We start from the raw sequence: 20,577 nt of genomic DNA on the forward strand, positions 1-20,577 counted from the left end.
CATGAGCCTGCCACCAGTCCCTAATTTGTATTTACCGTGTGTATCCCAGCACTCATTTTATTGGTCATATTCTCGATAGATTGATCTAGGTCTGACGTCAAGAAATTCACGCAGTTCATTTGTCAGTTTTCCAAGAGTTTAATACCATTGACAGGATGAATGATTTTCATTGGGAGTTTTTGGAATATGACACAACTCCTAGAACCATTTAAAAGTGAGCTGACCTGGGGGAGATGCACATTCAAATCCCAGGTTCTCAGCACAGCTCCATCAACCAGAGGAGCAATATGATGGATAAAGCCACTTCTGTACATCTGTGCCTTGGGACATTAACTTTCCTGTTCATGATCTCTGTGCAGGCAGCTCAAGGGAAACCTTATTTAGTGCAAGGTAAGTATTCCATATTCTATAGTTTGGTTGCTGATATATGCTGTTATAGTATACTTCAGTCATAAAAGCCCATGATTATATCCAAATACTAAAACTGTATAAGTGTTTTATTTAAGGAAATGTGTTTTTTCATGCATTTTAAAAAAAATGAAATACATCATATATTGGAAATGTAGAAACATACAATAGTGATGGCAGATAACGACAAATTGGTCCATCTACAACCTGCACATTTTACTTATTAGTGAATTGTGTTTATATCAATGATTTGTTTATATTAAGCATGTTTAATGTTCCTTACTGTTGGCCCCCATCTATAGAAGTTTATTCCAAGCATCTACCCCCTTTTTAGTACAGTAGCATGTTTTACCTGTACTTCTGAGCGTGTCCCCACAAGCTTAAGACTCTGTCCCCTACTTATAGAAGTCAACTTGTTCTTGAAGATAACTCTTTTCTTAACTTTGTTGAAATATATTTACTTATGTCTGCAATCAATAGCCATGTAAAGATGATATGGTTCCCTGTCCTTTTAATCTAGCTATCTTTTAGACAGCATGTGACACAATTTTATACCTTTTCCATGATATGTGATACAGCCAGATAATCTACAACATTTATAATTCATAAATGAATATTTGATAGATGATTTATTGGAACACGAACACGCAGATCTGATCGAAGAGTTTTAACATCTACTCATAGCTGCACAGGCATGTTATATTTTTTGTCCAATTATATATATATATATATATATATATATATATATATATATATATATAATCTCTCTCTAAAGACTGCACAGCAATTAACTAAATTGAAATATTGATCTCTATGAAATGATTAGGCACCTGTGCATTAGTGTCTGTTTGCTATATGTTTGTTTATAATAATGACCTCTGAAGATAGAACAATGTCGACCATGCTATAAAATAAGGGACATTTGAACACAACACACTACATTTAAACGTTAATGGTGTAAAGAGTAAACATGCACTTGCTGCTACTAGCAATCTGAATTATGTATGAAATGTGCTTCATGGTTCATTAGATACATTTTTAATATCAGCAGTCAAGTGATCAGGTGTGGACTCTAGTCCTTCTATATGAGCTATGGACAATTTGAGGTACTGCAAGTTAGAATAATAGTTAATTTATCCAGTATGTTGCCAGATTTTATTTTGAAATGAAGAGCTGACAATGTTTAGTGTATGGTATATAGATAATTGGTATAACCTGACTGTAAGACTGGCTTGACTAGCAAGCAGAACTAATACTAGGAGCAAATTAAGTAGCTTATAGTTCTCAATAACATATGACTATGTTGCAAATTTGTAATAGATTGTGGCTCGTCTACTACTAAATTCCTTAATGAAATGGGACCATGAGCGTTATTTACTAATAATGCATTTAGGTATAAATTTGCACCAAACTGAAACAAGCAATAATACACGCTTCCATTGCGAATTAAAATTACACTAGACAGATAAAAGTTAATAGTTGCTTGGTTGCTAAAATATAATTCACATTTGCAACAAGATGTAAATAGCCCTCCATATCATATCCTTTTCTGAACTCCGCAGGAATCTAGATTTAAAGTGTAGTAATTGTTCATGCAGTTGCTATGGCTCAACAAACATAAAAACATTGCCCCTTGTAAAGATAAAATATTTCTCTAGAAATAAGCAAGATATGATTACTTCATAATCCATTCAAAATACTCAGGATGTAAGGATCGTGAAAGCATATGTGCCAACTTGATCAATATTACCCAGGACTAAATGTTCTTCACCCATTTTTCACTTCAATTTCCCAACTGAATTAAATGGCTGACTAGTGGTTGATGCATGCTGTATGTAGTAATAGTCCTTATATGTATTTAAACTGAAAATTATTTTGCACCTATAAAGCAAGTGTGTTTTATGCGCCCAATATGAAATAATTAGAGAGGCAGCTATTGGCAAATCTGGCGTTATAATCATTGCAGTGAGAGGTTGCCACCATAATAAAGCTTAAGCCTATCCTAAACCTATATTTCTTCTTTCACCCTGGAATTAAAAGAATTATAGGTCTGTGTACATATGTTTAATTTTAGTCACTAGAGTGCACCCTGTTACTTTACTTTAAATATGTTTCTTAATAGAAAGTGTATCATGTATGTAAAGCCTCATACACTTATATCATGCATATAAATCCTTGTCAGTACTATATATGTCTATGTGTAATTACATTATAGAAGTAGAATTTCCAGCAACCAAGGAAGGATAAAAGCTGCTTTTCGCTAATGGGAAATATTTCTGGCCAGACCCTTTCATCTCATTAATAGGCCAATTATCTCAGAATTCACCCTCCTTTGTCAAACCTCAGCAGAACCGATACCAGCAGGGGACCCCAAGAGAGGGATGCTGGGCATAAAACCCTAGGACATAAAACCCTAGGACATTTTTTAACAGTAATGGTTAACAATAGTGGTCCTTGTCAATTTAGCTCCACCAGAGGGAGACACAGGAAAAAGTTGTGTAGCTATCTGGGAATACAGGTTTCTAGCAGACCTCCGCGTGTGGTGGGCTAGGGAGGTCCAAGAAAGATTCAACAAAGATGTTGCAGTGGTATATTATGGTTTTGGGGCATCTTTTATTTAATAAAGTTGATTCTAAGATTGTGCGTGTGTTTACTTATTTTAGTCTTTTAGTAAATGTATACTTAGGGAGCTGTGTCCATTAAACGAGGACCACTGGGATGGCAAATATTCCATTCTATTGTTTTCAACTTTGTTCATTAACCCAGCCACTACAAACTAGGAGATTGGAAACAGCATTGGACGGGTAGCCTCTTGGAGGGGGTGCTTGCTTTCTTTTGTACACCTCTTATATACACCAGCCCTATGCTAATCAGTCTGGTGTTGGTTTCTATAGCAGGAACATCCCACGCTCCTGGTCTCATGGATATAGCTGAAGCCAGCCCGAGTTGTCTAGTGCTGGAGTTGGTTGTGGACTGGATATGATATGCTGCACCATTTTTATTTATTTATTGCTTTTAACAGCACAGATCCTGTGAAGTCATGGTCAGCATTGGGGTTAGGGTGATGGGCGTGTTATTTTGATTTTGCTAGAATGAAGTGGGAATGCAACAAAATGCCATGCCACCACAAAGGAATTACATTCCACTATGTCCCTGTCCTCTCCTACTGTTAATCTGTCACAATAATATCATCTTGTCATGTGACTTCTCCTTTCATGTGGTACGTCATATGCCCTGCACAGAACACTAAGAAGATATATAGGTGAGCAGAGGTCATGCGAGGCACATACTTGGGAGCAGCATATCATGTCAGACAGTACATACTGGTGTTTAATAAAAAAATAAATTCTGGGGATGTTCCAGGTAGTAATTTTGCACATAGGCCCATTGTATTCCGACCATGGCCTTATCTGTGAGGAGTTTGTATGTTCTCCACGTGTTTGCGTGGGTTTCCTCCGGGTGCTCCCGTTTCCTCCCACACTATAAAAACATACTAGTAGGTTAAGTGGCTGCTAACAAATTGACGCTAGTTTGTCTGTCTGTGTGTGTGTTAGGGAATTTAGACTGTAAGCCCCAATGGGACAGGGACTGATGTGAGTGAGTTCTCTGTACAGCGCTGCAGAATTAATGGTGCTATATAAATAAATGGTGATGATGATGATGATTGTATTCCTAAAACGCTCCTGCCAGGATCGCTATTCCTTAGGTCATAACAAAGGATCTTACTCAGTAATATATACTGGGAGTAATATACTAAGAGGAAACCCCTTTAATAGAGCCTGGGAACAGTCCTATCCCCTGTACTATCCAAATCAGACTGTCATTAGCACAGAGTTATTATTTGACATAAAATATATATGTATTGCTGCCCAACTTCCCCTATCGTACACGTTATCAACATTGCAGATATAATGTTTATGATTTTGCAACAATTTTAGTTCTCCATTCATTTTTTTTTTATTCCAGCTATGTGATGCTTTAATATCTTTTCTGTGAAGACTGATCCAGTTCATTCAGCATGTCATGTCATGTTTTTAGTACATTTCAGTGATCATGAATAAAAAACATTGTAATAGCATACAGAACACTAGGCATGATTTTTGATGATTCCTGTTTCTATCACTTATTAACTAAAGAATTGATGCAGCAAATAATTTGTTTATTCTGAAATGCATAATTACAAGTTTTGTCCATTGCCATTTTGCAATTTTCTCTTGACACGTTCTTGTGAAAGTTAGCTTAATTTGTAATTTTAAAAGAAAAGTGAAAATATAAAAAATATATTTTAGATTTAATTGTTGTAATTTTAATTGTTTAATATTTTTTTTTAATAGAAAATGAACTGTTTCCAGAGAAAGAAGATGTAAATCCCCAGGACATGCTCCTGACGCTTCTCCTTAATAAACACCTACCCCTCAGAAGACCCTCACATATTGGTAAGAAGTTCCTAGTATACAAAAGGAACTATGAAAAACATACAAAAGCAATAGAAATACAACTGACATAAAGACTCAATAGCAATTATTCAATTCAGTTCTATTTTATGGCAATTCCCTTAAAGCACTACATTTTGAAAATATTGAAACCCAATTCAAAACTTAAAAAAACTATGTTGCACTCTGGACTGGTGCTAGCATTTGCAGGGACCCCTTGCTGTGTCTTCACTGCACATGCACAGCTCTCCTGCACCAAACCGAGGTACCTATTTCGATCCCTTCTGTATTCAGATAAGGGACATGGAGGTTAAGGGAGAAGGTGCCCATGCTGGAAAATATGGTGGGTGGGTAGGGTAAGCCCGCCGTCCCCCTGCCACATTTGACATGTTCTGCTGTACCTGGTTGCACTAGTAACAATTTTTTTTATTGTTGAACCACAGAATGCATTTTACATGCATTTAACTATTGTATTTTCAAATGTGCATGTAAATCTCTTTCTCTTCCTTTGCAGTCCACACTATCCATCCATGTATTCTCTCCTCTTCACCTTCTTGTTGCTGTCATTTAGTGCCCCCGGGTCCAGTTTCCCAATTGACAATTTTGCAACCTGCCTCACTTATTTCCTATCCTTTGACCTGCCTACTATCATACTGGGTGATTTCAACATTCCCATTGATAACACCACTATCTCTGCTGCTGCTAAACTTCTTTCAAATAAGTCCTCCTTTGGTCTCTTCCAGTGCACTTTATCTCCCACCCACTGTGATGGATACTCCCTTGACCTTGTCTTCTTCCACTTCAGCTCCATCTCTAGCTTCTCTAACATGGCCTTCCCACTCTGACCACAACCTGCTTTTCTCCCCCCTGCACCCAAATCCACAAACACACAGCAACACCTAAATACTCTAGACCCAATCCAATTATTATTTTCACTAGTACAACTACTCTCTCCAATGACTACCCCATCCTGCGCTAATCAGTCTGCCTCTTTATACAACAAAACACTTACTTCAGCCAAAGACAATGCAGCTCCAGCTACCCCATATAGTATCCAATGATCTGAACCTCAACCATGGCATACCAAATATACCCACTACCTTTAAAAATATCGCTCCTATGCCTTACTGGTCTTCCCCAAAATAGACTCAAACCCCTACAATCTATTTTGCACGTAGCGGCAAGATTGATTTTCCTTGCAAATCTTTATTCCTCTGCTAAATCACTCTGTATGTCTCTACACTGGTTACCTGTTTTCTACCAAATCCAATATAAAATACTTTTACTAACCTACAACGCCATCAGCAAAGCTGCACCAACATACATCTCCTCTCTTGTCTCAAAATATCTCCCAACTCGCCAACTCCGTTCTGCACTAGATTTGCGTCTCTCAACCACACTCATTACATCCTCCCATTCCAGGTTACAGGACTTTTTTCGGGCGGCACCCACTCTATGGAATTCTCTCCCTCGCACAATAAGACTTTCCTCTGGTCTACAAACTTTCAAGCGTTCTTTGAAAACCCACCTTTTCAGACAAGCTTATAATATTCCTCAACCACCCTCTTAACCTCACTACATTACCCTATTACCACCCGTTACACAACTACCCCTTGACCAACATTGTTGTGTGACAGGGTCATTTAGCTTATGAGTCACTTTTACCTTTGCAGTCTGGCTGGGCCAAAATGCAAAATGTAGACTTAACCTCATGTGTCAAACTCCCATTGTCCCATAGATTGTAAGCTTGAAGCAGGGCCTTCTCACCTCTTTGTCTGTTATACCCACTTTGTTTATTAGTTTACTATGTTTGTCCCCAATTGTAAAGCGCTACGGAATATGTTGGCGCTATATAAATAAATGATGATGATGATGATGATGTGCCAACTTCCTCCACTATAAATTAAGTATGTAATCTTACAACACTGCCACTTTACTTGCCAAGCAAACAAACTTTGCTTCTTTAATATCTATCCAGTCTTCTAACTCCTATAGACTCCTTCAACTCGTTTTTCTGTCCACCTACACCTCCTCCCAATTCCTACCTCACAGCCCATGATTTTTCCAACTACTTCAAAGAAAAAAATTGACATAATTTGACAAGCTATTTCCTCATGTCTAATCATGCACACCCTCCAACCTTCTCCTACTCTTCACAGTTCATTCTCTCCAGTAACCAAAGACAAAGTCTCTGGACTCATCTCTTTATCTCATCCAACAGCCTTGCCCCTTCAACCCTTTTCCCTCTCAACTTTTCCGCTCACTCTCTCCCACTGCATAGTCACCAATAACTCACCTTTTTCACCTGTCTCCATCTTCTGACACAACCATCCTCTAAACACATGTTCATATCACCATTCCTAAAAAAATATCTCTTGACCCAGACTCTGTGTCCGACTACTGCTGTGTTTTTTCCCTCCCCTTCCCCTCCAACCAATTTAGCGACTTATGTACATCCATCTGTCTCATTTTCTCTTCTTTCACTCCACTCTCTGCAATTGGGCTACTGTCCCCAACATTGTACTGAGACTGCTCTCACAAAAATGATCAATGATGATCTACTTTCAGCAAAATCTAATGGTCACTTCACCATATTCCTCCTTCTGGATCTCTGTTCTCCTCCACAACTTCAACCCATTGGTCTTCATGACACTGTTCTGCCCTGGTTCACTTCCTACTTATCAAATTGTTAATTTGTATTTCTACCTCTGGCACATTCACCCTTCCACTCCCACTATATTTTCCGCTATGATTTTTTCACTGTACACATCTTCTCTTGTGGAACTAATTTGCTCATATGATCTCCAGTACCAACTCTACACTGGTGACACCCACATCCACCTCTCCATCTCACATCTCCTCTTCTTTGCTTTCTCATGTAAGTAAATATCTCTCTGTTACCTCCACAAGGGTGTTCCAACACTGCTTAAAGCTCAGCATGTCCAAAGCAGAGCTTTTCATTCTGCACCCCCCTCAGATCTCCCTCACCATCAATAACGCCACAATTTCCTCAGTCTCCTAAGCCCAATGCCTTAGTGTGACTTTATTCCTGACATCCAGTCTCTCTTCCAATTATGTCAAATCTGCCATAGAAATATTGCCAGAAAATGCCACTTTCTTACCCAAGATCCTACCAAAACTCTTATAACTTTCTCATTATGTCCCGCCTTGACTACTGCACCTTTCTTCTATTACCTCGCCCATCTGTCCCTGCTTCACTCCATCTTAAATGCAGCAGCAAGACTGATCTTCCTCTCTTGTCAATATATATCTACCACTCTCCTTTGCAACTCACTACACTGGATCCATATGTCATCCAGAATCCAATTCAAATTACTCAACCTTACCTACGAGGCCTTCAAAAAGACCACCCCTTACTACATCTCAAATCTTATCTCTGACCTACACTCCTTGCTCCTCTTGTTTCAGCTGTGCTCTCTTTTAATTAGTATATAAGGTCTATCATGAGCAGGACCCTCCCTACCCTTTTTTCATGCCTGCATTTATTTTATCTACCTTGTATGTCTCTTTTTAATGCATCTCCTGCTTTCCCCACTGACTGTCCGGAACTTTGGAGCACTGTGGCGCCTTACAAATCCACAATGATAATAGCAATAATGACGATAATGATAATAATATAATCATTTCTAATTAAATTGTTAGCTTGGTGAATAGACATTTGATATGATTATATTTCTGGTAACAAGAAGTAGCCAGCAAGTTTATAAATATTTGTCTGGTATTGTGTCTATTTGTAGAGATGGATCTGGAAAGCAAGTTAGAGCAACTAGAACAGGTAAGTTAGTATATAAAGATATGTTTTTTATAGCTGCATTCATTGATTCACTAATAACAAACAACAGTAATATTTAATGATTTAATAAATATGATTCATTTGTATAGTAAATTGACAATGCATTACCAATTTAACATTTAACAATCAAAGTAATAATTGTATGTACTTCTGGGGCAAAGCTATAAAATGAAAGAGAATTAAACCGAACATTCCTTTAAAAATGTGCATTTTTGTATACAAAATTTTAACCCATAAGCGCTGTTGTCATTAAATTTGCGTAATTGGTGTCTACCAGCTATAAGGATAGTTGTGTGATGAGACCACATAAGCAAGCCTATTTAGTAAGGACTCATTAGTTAAAATTAATTATAACATGTTTTGAACTCGTCATCTTTACTAAATAAAAAATGAAAAATTATTTTTCTATTTATTAAAAAACATAAAATTCAAACAATTGGCAGAGATAAACACTAGTACTTTGTATTTATACATACTGTAAATAAAACATGCTTGTTTCACATATGTAGTATACTGTATATCTAGTGTTGAACATGAGTATTATTATTTATTCTTATGCTTCATTTAATTATACCTTATTTATTAAGTCTTATTGCACTTTCCACCTGTCTACCTATAATCAATGTAAATTGTATCTACAATAGTGATAAATCAATGCTTACTAATGCTCCCAAGGTTGGAGATAATTGGAATAACATTAGAATAATATATGTATGGTAATCCTCAAGTGATGGACAAGTTTAGGAGGACATACTGTTCAAATCAACCAATTTAATGAATATATTGTTCACTAGAACTATTGCTTTTTATTTATCAAGGTTTATGCTAATTTGCATAGGTGACAGTAAAACGGGAGAAGGTGCTTTGGAATGTTTTTACCCAGCAGTAAAGCTCTGGGAGTTTTGCCGACAGTTGAGTGCTCTTAACTCTTCAATGAAGTTTAAAATTTAACAGAAATTTCCGTTCAATTTCTGGCTCTACTATCTACACCGTTGCTCTGCACAATTAGTACCACAAGGTCTATGCTAAAAGTCTACATAAGTTGAGGCATGGAATGAACAATAGGGATAACAGTATAGGTGGCAACACTGACACTTTATTATAGACATTAATATTCTTCCTCTAGCAGATGATCAAGTACTGGTAACATTGTTGTATTACTTTCTTAATAAGATGTTATTTATTTTATTGTAGTGGTTCATATCCATTTCATTATGGCTGAGTCTTCGTAATCCATTTTTTGTGTAGAATTATTGTGTATTGCCAATTCATAAATAAATATATACAACTATAATCATATTTTAATATGATCATTTTGCAGATATCTGTAATATTTTATTTTTCATTTCTTAAGATAAATATATGTAATATCTAGAAAACAGGACGCTAACTATGAATAGAACAACTTAGTGATTGGACACACCATTGACTCACATACTGTACATCAGCTAAGTCTAGGCTAAAAATTATTTTAAAAAATGTCTCCAGCTAGCAAAACATTGGTGGTCAATGGTGGTCCATGCCCATTGCCATTCAGAAGATACTACCCCTTCCTGTCTGTTTTCTTTAAATATCCTTTTTCTGTTGCAGGAAGTAGGAAACATTTGAGCTGTGTTGATTTCAGTGTTGATGAAATTGTGTGTCAAGACAACTAATTGTATGGCTGTAATGGCAGATAGCTCATCATCCACAAGTGACAGGTGTGGTAGGGGTATCACCCAACAGCAGTGGTCCAGGATATCAGATATCCCAGACATCCTGATAGTTGAGGTCTAGGAAGTTTACCATTAGATATTGAGGTTGGCTGAAAACCTCCTTTAACCTTGGATTAACCTTGGACCTGGATTATCTTTGTATGGTTTTGAATGTGGTGGAGATCTATTTTAGAAACCTCAAACCTCATACCTATTGCATTGATATTGTATCTTCATGTTTCTGCTTGACTTGAATAAAGCATCCTTACTTTCATTTAAAATGCATCTATAGTTAGTACAGTACTTTACCTGGCACGAGGAACACTATACTAATCCACATGAAATGTTATTTCTTTTATGTATTCTATAGTTAAATCTAATTGTGCTGTAACACATCTATAAAACTAAAACATTGTATATCTGATACAGCTGGAAAAACTGAAGGAACAGCTATTGGAAGATAAGACTGGAGATATGTCATACACCGTGGACAGGTTGTCAGCATCACATCCTAAGAAACGAGGTATGTGTTGTCTTTATGGATAAATTAAAATAATTTTGTTTAGAAAACTGATCATTAAAATTATGTAGTGTATGATTAATTCTAACCCATACATTACCTTTTTAGCCACCACTTCAGAAAAAATGTGACTCTAAAGAATGTATTAGACTTAATGACACTGACAGCCTCTAGAAATTATTTATCCTGTTGCTCGCTCATTAAGAAATAATGGCAAATAATATTATATATATATATATATACTGCACATGTATGTACATATACTTCTTACTATTATTTTGGCAATATTTTAAATGTATGTTAATAATTACAGCATTAAAATGTAATGGGGCATACAGTAGGGCACACATAATCATGTATTTACATTTAAAATGTTTTTCTTGCAATGTCTTGTATTTCTTGCAATAACAAAAATAGAAATGCAATTTAATAAAAAGTATAAAGGTTATGTCTTTACACACACCCACCTATGCGATTACATTCCACACAGAACCCAAGAGGGCTACTTTAAAGGGATGCCTGTAGTGTACAGTTTATTTACTATATATCATCATCATTGTTTATTTCTAAGCATAAATAGCAACGCTGTGGTTGTTTAGATGTTTACTAGGTCTCACTGGCCCATTTCAGCAACCACAAATCTGATTTCTCCATACTGTGTCAGGAAAGGAAATATGCATACTCATGATTATCCTTCAGGAGAAGATGACTGCAACCAGAGACATTCCTAATAAAGTTGTCACCTGAGAGTCCCCCAGTAAGCCTATAAGACTTCCAGACACCACTCTGGCTTAATATTCACTTATGGTTGATACACATGGTGTTAAAATCAAATGTTCATTGTGTGTTGTTAAATTGTGGTAAATGTATTTTAAAACTGATAGTCCATAAATAATGTAAGCAAACTGAGCTCTACACACACAATTGCTGACAAGCACTGGCTTTGCGTCAACTTCAATGTTGTCTGCAAGGTCCCCTAGTGTTGATGCTTGGTACAAAATAATGGCATTTAATTAGGCAATAAGTACACAGTGCACCGTTGTAGGGAATCACTGAAAATGTGCTTTGAATGCTATGTTAAAAGTGAGGTGACAAGATTTTTTTTAGCTTCCTTCAATGCCCATAACAGTGAAGTTCTAGGAGCACTGCAGGCAGTTGAGTGCTCTCTGCCAAGCTCCCATGGCCTCACTGCCCCAGTTACTAAGTCAAGTGTTCTGGGAAGTGAAGTACAAGAGCTCCAATCAGAGCCCCTGTCAGTGAGCTATACCGCACTGACATTGATGAATGTTCTCTGCACTGAGAGGTGACAGTGCGTCCTAACAAGAACCCTTTTTCTTTTTAAACTTCTCAAATTTTGCCTAAACATGCTGCCATGACAAAATACTCATTTTTCCTCATAATAAATTGCTCTACTGCCATGTGATCACTTTACTTTCTTCCCATAATACTTTGCAAAACATGTCTGATTGCCTACCACACTAAACGTTGCCCACACATTCCTGGCTATATAATCTGTCAAAAAGGACACATTTAGTATGTGATTAAATCTCCTGATGACCCAGGGCAGTGCTCAAGCCTTGGGCTCACACTCCACTCAAGGTCACCTAAATATTTTTATTTATTAACAAGTCATTGACCCATCTATGTAAAAATATACACAACAAACCTCATACTCCTCATCTTAACTTACTCTGTCTCTTATTAAAGGCATACTTGCTCCAAAGAGTTTGTCTGGGCATGCTTTGAGTTACTGGGTTCCAGGCTAGCACTAAAAACACCCCAATTATAATCTGTGATTGTATATATAGACTTATGTATGTTTTCATCTCACATCCCTTTGTTCAATGTTAGCTAATATCCTTGCTTTTTTCTGTCTTTCCACAGCTTGCTTTTGGAAATATTGTGTGTGAAGATTACCCAGGAGCAGAGAGCATATTCATTATAATTCTTATTAGAGCTTTGTCATATAGACCAAATGAAAAAGAACAACAATCAAAACCTGTGAAGTTATTTTTTAAGCAATGTTTGTAATTTAATTGTGTATATGGTGTTTGTCTTAGTGGAAAGTTACACATGACTCAGTATTGAACTCCTCATATTCTTGAGCTTCGTGGGCTTCACAATTCATTAAAAATATAGCATCACTTGTATCATTAGAAGTTATGAATTTATTACTGTGTTTTCAGTTACAGTTACATAATCCACTTTTGTCTTTATGATACAATGTATATTATTCTTTACAATATTACTTGTTAAGAGAGCAAGAAGCAAATTTTTGTTTCATTCGTTCAATAAAAATATATCAGTTATATATATATATATATATATACAAACTGTTCACATTTTCATAACTGGGATTCCTGGTGCTGTTACAGCTGCTCCTAATACTACAGAGGTTGCATCCTTTGACCTAGAAATGCAGCAAGACTACTACTTTTTGCTTTAGACCATATTGGCAGCACGGTGGCTTAGTGGCTAGCACTTCTGTCTCACAGCACTGGGGTCATGAGTTCGATTCCCAATCATAGCCTTATCTGTGTGGAGTTTGTATGTTCTGCCCGTGTTTGAGTGGGTTTTCTCCTGGTGCTCCGGTTTCCTTCCACACTCCAAAAACATACTGGCAGGTTAATTGGCTGCTATTAAATTGCCCTTAGTCTCTCTTGGTGTGTGTATGTATATAAATAGATGATGATGATTGCTAATTCAAATAAACATAAATACTGCAAGCAACTTACACAATTAACTAGGGGTTGGTATATTGTACATATCCAACACTTAAAAGACAATTAATTTTCAAAAATGTCATCTATGAATTATGAAAACAAAAATGTCATCTATGAATTATGAAAAATAAATAAATATATTGTTCAGTGTTAACCTGATATTCCACTGTAGCTCTGTTAAAATGTTAAAGTATACTGTCCTACTCCACAGCAGCTGAAGCTCCTCCCATATTCTGACCTGTCCCTAGCACATTGTGTTGGGCTGGGGCTGGAACTGTGACTGGAGCAACTGGCAGAAGATGTGACATCCACCACATCTTGGGAGGTGGACATGCTGCCTAAGGGGGCCCACTACCTCATCCATTAATTCAGCACCTTGGCCCCCCCACATCTCAGGAGTGGCTGCTGATTAGAAAGGGGGCCTTCCACGTTCCTTAATTCACTACAGACCCTCCCTCCCCTAATAAATATCTTTGGGACCCATACTGCTGTACTCTTGATGCTGGTCCTGTGTGTTACTTTCAATACTGGTCTGCAGCAGGGCTGGATTAAGATTTTTGGAGACACCAGGGCAAGTAGCTTGTGGGGTCCCCTGCAATTTAAACTTCATTGTCCAAAATGTTTGCCCAACCTGCGTATGATCAAGTTGAGCAAACTCGGCCTGCATACACAGCTCTCTTTGCCACACTGCAGAGGGGAGCCAATAGGCTTGTGTGGATCCATAATGTGTGACCTTGGTACTCTGCTGTGCAGATAGTATACTGCCTGCAGACAGCTTGATGATGATGACTATGATGTCACATAGGGAGTCTGTCTAGAGTTGTTAATGAATGTTTCATTCTAGTTGCTTGCTGTCAACATCCTTGAATGTGCTGTCAAGCAGACTTCCTTTCCCCAACCAGCACTGTGATTTGGAAGGATATATAGTTGAAAATATGTCATTGGGACTCACAGAATTTTCTGAAAATGCTATTTCTGGGGTCACAAAATATTTTTAGGCAAATATTAATTTAATTACAGATGTTATTTATGGATGGAATTACCCTTTAACATTGACTTCTTTCTGTAGTATATGGAACATACCAAATCATAAATCTATTTTTGCATTTATTAATATACACCCATAAAAGCAGAGGGGATTTTTAAGGGAGTTGAACATACTTGCACCTGTCTGCAAAAGACTGTTGGAAGTTAGGTTTTAGAATCATTATTTAAAACTAGAAATTCTCCCTTGTCTAAAAACCACACATGTTCTATACTTCTGCTAAAAACAAACATTGATGTGAACAGACAAAAATATAGGTCCTGTGTGGTCTCATTGTGGTTTAGTTATCATGGCTGCCAACTACTAATGTATCTTACCTCATTGTGTAAACGAAAAAGAAAACAGACCATTATTTTGTACTTTAACACATATATGAGAAAGAACACACACACAAAAATAATTTCCATTATTACATTTTATTTAAAACAAAAGTGTGTTGTGGAGTTTAACAGTAATAAAGGCAGAAGGGATGTGCCAATACATTTCTGAAAAAAATATACGTATTTAAAATGAACAGAACACTGCTCCTTCATTACAACTAATGACAAAATTGGTGTTATCATTACTGTGATGTTAAAACAGTGGTATTAAAGCGTACTTGATATCTTTAATGGACATTTGTTCAGAAAAATACAAACCAATAAAAAAAACATAAAAAACAGGCTTACATAAAGCTAGATGAGTACAAGTTGGAGGCGGAAGAGGTATGATTGAAAATTTTTTAAAACACTAATTTTAGTATAAAAGTGATTTATATAGCAAAATATATCGTACCTTTCCACCTTCAGATTCCTTCAACTTATTTTTTGCCTACGTCTTGTTGCAACAATAACGCAATACATTGCTTTTACATTCCTTCTTATTTCTCTTGATTTATGGTGTGCATTTATATCACAATGAGTTATATCTTTTTGTTGCCCTGGGCTATGCCACAGCTCTGCTATTCTCTGCACTCAATACATTTGTAGGTTTGGGACATATCCCAGAGATACAAAAAGAAACAACTCTGCCTGATGATATAAATATAAGTCTTGAAAGCACAAAAGCCAATAAATTAAAGTAATCTGAAGGTGGGAAACCACCTCCAGGGGCTGATCTATGCAGCTGTCTTCCCCACTCCTCTTACAGCCCTGGCCAAAAACCGAGGAGGTGGTATGTCCCAGACAGCCAATCCCAAGCCTCCCTTCGCTGCCACTTTAAGATGGTGAATTAAAATGATTTGCCAGTATGCTACAAGCAGCCGTTTTTCAAGGGGATCTGGCTGGGGAATTGGGTGGACTGCACTATCACCTTTTGCTAGATGATAGTGCAACTTTAATATGATGGCTCTCAATGGAGGACTGTACAGTCAAGTTTACTAGCAATCACTGTATGGAGGGAGTGCTATACTCATATAATACATAGTTGAACTACATTGCCCTGCAATGTGCCAGTGTCAACACCCTCTTAATAGCAGACATTGATATAACTGGACAAAAGAATACAGCATTCTATTTGTGTAAATACAAATCTACAAATCTGTTACATACATCAAAGTGTAGTGGTTAAACACTAATAATATATCTGTTATCTAGCATTCTGCAAGAATGAGTGTCTCGAAAATTAATAACAACTAACTATATTTGGTTCCTGATGGGGAATAAGTAATTACATATATTTTAAAGTGTTATGTATATCAGAAGAAAACATAGATAATCCTGCTCTCCAGTAGAGCAGATAAGAGAGAAGGTGATAACAGGAATAGGAGCTGCCTGACAAAGTACAATAAAAAGTCTAAAGCTGGCAATTTTATCAACCAACTTGACAGATGAGAAATGTCAGCTGAAAATCAGTTATCTAGAGACTGCGATCACTGTGTGTGTGTGTGGTTATCAGAAGCCGAGCTAATAGTGTCCAATAAGATCTGCATGTTCTTTATAACAATTTAACTGCTGGATCTGTTTAGTTTGGTACCTATGCTTGTGGCCATATTGGAATCCTAAGTGAATGGGGTGGAAAATGGTCTGGATTTGAATGTGTATGATGGCCAGCTTATGGCAACATGTCCTGTGAAATGTATCCAACAATGAAATAACGTAGATTGGTGACAGAGGACAGGGCATATTCCAATTATGGTTAAGAATTATGGAAGTTCTAGTCAAACAAAGGCTGCAACAATTATCCAAGGTGTCCTGGATGCTGCCTGGCATATAACTAATGAATTTTTAAAGTAATTGCAAAGTGAGTTGGGACTGAGTTACAGTCCCATATTTGAGTTACAGTCCCATATTTACAAATGCTAAGCATAACAAAAGCAGAAAAGTTTTAGTAATTAAACCCAAACAATAAAGCACACAAGAAAATTTGCAATTGCAATTTGTGAAAATACATTTTACAAACTGTTCTGCTGTTTAAAACCAGTGACCTGTCACATAGATCATGCAAACAAAAATAAAAGCATCATACAATGTATAACATGTTATTGTGGACCAGCCACTCCACATGCAAAGTCTAGCCACCCTGGGGTTTGCCTCATATTGTTATAGTTAGAACAAGTCATGCATAAAGTATTATTTTTATAACAAGAAACATATGTACATAATTTGAAGCAATTGGACCTATTTGTATCGTCAAAAATGTTGCTAAATTTAACTTGATTGTCACATTTTTCCATTACAAATCTATAATACATAATGAAATAAATGTTTTAGCAATTAAATCATTTGATGCAACTCAACCCAAGACAGTGTGGGCCTGAGTCATTAAGAAAAGTATTACAAAAAAGAAAAACATTTTCTCTGGGACAAACCCTGTTACAATGCGAGGGTTAGGTTATTATTTTGCACATAAGTTAAATACTGGCTGTTTTTTCATGTAGCACACAAATACTTGATAGCATTATTTTTACACTGAAAGTGAAAGTTGATCTAGGACATGTCCTATCCCAACTATAATCTGTCCCCCATATTTTAAGTTTATCTCCCCCTCCAATGCAACATGGTCTTGCCAAAATGGAAAGTTACTCCATTTTTTTTGCTTTGCTCTCTTTAATGACTCTATGTTTTTAGAGCATAAACTGCATTTTAAAGAGTACTAGTCACACAATTTTGAAAATGCAACATTATTAGTACAGCCTGAGTAAAAACCTAATTGTTATGCACATATATTACACATATATTATTTGTGAGAAATACAGTAATAAAACTGTGCCCTTGCCTCTTTGTCAAGCTCTGCCTGCTAACATGTCTTAGGCAATATATGAGGACATATACTTGTGTGACAAATGAAATATTCATTGTGATTGGTCAAGTCACTCAGCAGTTGTGGCGCTCACATCCAATCCTGGAAGGTCTTCTCCGGTTTGATCTGCCTAGCTGCTGCTAATCGCGATAAATACTGTAATGTGGCTGGGGGATTTCATCAATACAAGTTAGCTGTTGTTGTAGTCCTGTGAGTCAATCTCCAGGAAGTCTAAACTTATGTGATTATTCTGCCCCAATTAGCTGAAAACAGTTTGTTGATTCTCAGGAGCATGTGCACAAGTTCTTGACAGTATAAAGGATGTTCATACTGTCTTTAATATTCATGGATATGTATTTACACCTGCACAGAAGATGGTTAACTTCAAGCAGACATGTAAAAAGATTCAGTAGATGCTATATAGCCTTAGCACACAGAATATTTAACAGTTTTAGCTATATGTTGACTATTCAGGTATCTGTTTAATGTGCATTTGTGTGTAGGTGACAAGTATTCTTTAAAATTATGTTTTTTCTTTTGCATTGGCAAATAAACAGTTTGCAACTTTTGGTGGTGGTGTTATTAAATGGGACGATAAGCATGAACTATATGTCTATGCAAGTACTTGGTATGGATAGGTATACATACCATTCTTGTGCTAAACTTCAGTGAAATCAAATATGTTTTCTTCTACTTGTACACACAACACTATCAGGGTAAGGAAATGTACTTTTAATAAAGCAGACATGTAAATATTTATGTCTGTAGGTAAGGTAAGTATGAAGCAAACCGTATATATTTAAGGGGTTATATATCAGTACAGTTTAGTTTACTTTGAGTAGTATATTAGTATTTTATGGTGCCCAGTTCCAGCTCTTTAAATAACCAATAAGGTAGCCGGCCTGTGTCTAGAACAGGATTAGGTAACCTGTGCTTCTCCAGGTGCTGTGGAATTACATGTTGAACATACCGAGACTGACATTTAGGTGCGAGTATAGAGGATAGAGAAACACAGGCTGTCTGCATCTGCTCTAGAAGAAGTCATAGTTACTTAAAGTACATGTAATGCAATGTGAATCTTAGGTTACATAAGAAAAGGGAGGCAGAAATAGTCTTGAACTAGAGGATTACTACACAAATGAAAATCAGTTATATAAAAATTGTTTAAATAAATGGAAAATTTATACATTTGATATACATACAAATAACAGTGTTTCGGTAGGTAGAAGCTGGCTTAAAGTATACATGTCTTACATTATATGTGATTACTTGTATGAATGTTCCAAAAGTGAGTGGTGCTGTGTGTAGAGGGGGCATGAAATGCAGTGACACTCTATAATGTATTAAATCTATTAAAACTATGGTAAGATTCAATGCAGGATACATATTCTTATCCAATTGAATCACAAATGCTGATATTTGAGCCTAAAGAAACACAAATCCTACGGTGTTAAGATCTGATTACCAGGCAGTACAGTATTACACATACACCCTGTGACTTCAGAAGGCACACCCTGGCTGTAAAAGTTCTGATCTGATGGATTGAATCTATTATTGTTTTGACAGAGGATGTGAAATTGATTTATAGATGGTCAATTCATTAATCATTGTAACATAAATCAGAAGATGGAGCTCTGAAAGGTATTAGCAGAGTTTTGGTGGCATCTGAGATGTATCATATATCATCCTGGGTGTAAATACCTGCAAAAATAAAAACAGGCAGGAATTGTTCCACAAGGCAAGACAAAATGCCAAATAATGTATTCTTATTCCCATCCAATTTTCTAATTACAAAAAGTACTTATTTTGTAAGTGAATATGCTAGAACCATGCATAATGGTATTAAAATATGTTACCATCTCCCATTATAAAGCTAAGATCAACAACCTCTGCAGAGCTTTATAAATTGACTCAATTTATTTCTACAAATTAGTCACTGTGACACAGTGGAAAACTTACTGAACAATGTTACTGTTATGTCAAGCAAATTATATTAGAGAGAGAAGAACAACAATTCATTTGTATACAATTATATATATATATATATATATATATATATATATATATATTTGCTGTATATACTGCTATACATGTTCAGTGTAAATGTGAAGGTTGAATTAGTCTTGTGGTACTCATAGGCCTTAGATTAATCATGTAGGGCAGGAGGGAACTATATTAAATATTGCTCACACAGAACAGTTCCATGGCAATAAAATTGGTATACTGGCTTGTGAATCACTTATCCAGGAGTTTATGTTAGAAAAAAAGGCATTAGAACACAACCAATTCTGTGCAGTCAAGTCTTCTGCCAGATGCTAGTAACTTCCACAGAGGCTACACATAATTATGCATGTTAAGTGATATGGTGAGGGTCACAGTAAACTAAGGCTGTCCTATGATAGGTGAATCATGTAAGACAGAGGAGACTGCCTTTAGGAAAATACATATTCTAAATGAGCAATAACACTACTTAGTGGTAACACTAACAGGTTGTAGGGATCCCCTTTTCAAAGCATGCATAATTATACAGTATTGATGCAAATAAAGTATTCGTCCAGGGAGGACCATTCATTTGCAGCAAATAGTGATGACTACTATAATCACTTATTTCATCTGTTTAGTGTTGATTTACAATAGGATAAGTGCTCACTAACTCACGGGCCTCCTAATAACTTTATATTAAGATGATTGGTTCAGTCCACTTTTATGAGAAAGTGAGCA

The 20,577-nt window shown here is 36.4% G+C and overlaps 2 protein-coding genes across 3 annotated transcripts in view; one reads left to right on the plus strand and one right to left on the minus strand.

Annotated features, from left to right (window-relative positions):
• Nucleotides 1-290: 290 nt before the first annotated feature.
• On the plus strand, nt 291-13,006 carry UTS2B (urotensin 2B). Its single transcript, XM_075200584.1, has 5 exons — nt 291-390; nt 4,743-4,844; nt 8,600-8,637; nt 10,779-10,872; nt 12,754-13,006. The coding sequence occupies exons 1-5, from the start codon at nt 291-293 to the stop codon at nt 12,777-12,779; spliced, it is 360 nt and encodes a 119-aa protein (XP_075056685.1). The 3' UTR covers nt 12,780-13,006.
• Nucleotides 13,007-15,037: 2,031 nt separating this feature from the next.
• The window catches only part of OSTN (osteocrin), a 43,518-nt gene continuing 37,978 nt past the window's right edge, over nt 15,038-20,577 (minus strand). For both annotated transcript variants that reach the window (XM_075202293.1, XM_075202291.1), the window contains one exon: nt 15,038-19,557. The gene's annotated coding sequence lies outside the window, so the exon portion shown is untranslated. The remainder of the gene's footprint in view (nt 19,558-20,577) is intronic.

This window comes from Mixophyes fleayi, chromosome 3 (genome assembly GCF_038048845.1).
Source record: "Mixophyes fleayi isolate aMixFle1 chromosome 3, aMixFle1.hap1, whole genome shotgun sequence".
Lineage (NCBI taxonomy): Eukaryota > Metazoa > Chordata > Amphibia > Anura > Limnodynastidae > Mixophyes > Mixophyes fleayi.

Excerpts from the sequence above, each read along its gene's own strand:
- UTS2B (XM_075200584.1), top strand. The coding sequence starts at position 291 with ATGGATAAAGCCACTTCTGTACATCTGTGCCTTGGGACATTAACTTTC. Across the intron at positions 4,845-8,599 it reads CAGAAGACCCTCACATATTG|AGATGGATCTGGAAAGCAAG; the intron begins GTAAGAAGTTCC and ends GTCTATTTGTAG. Across the intron at positions 8,638-10,778 it reads AGTTAGAGCAACTAGAACAG|CTGGAAAAACTGAAGGAACA; the intron begins GTAAGTTAGTAT and ends TATCTGATACAG.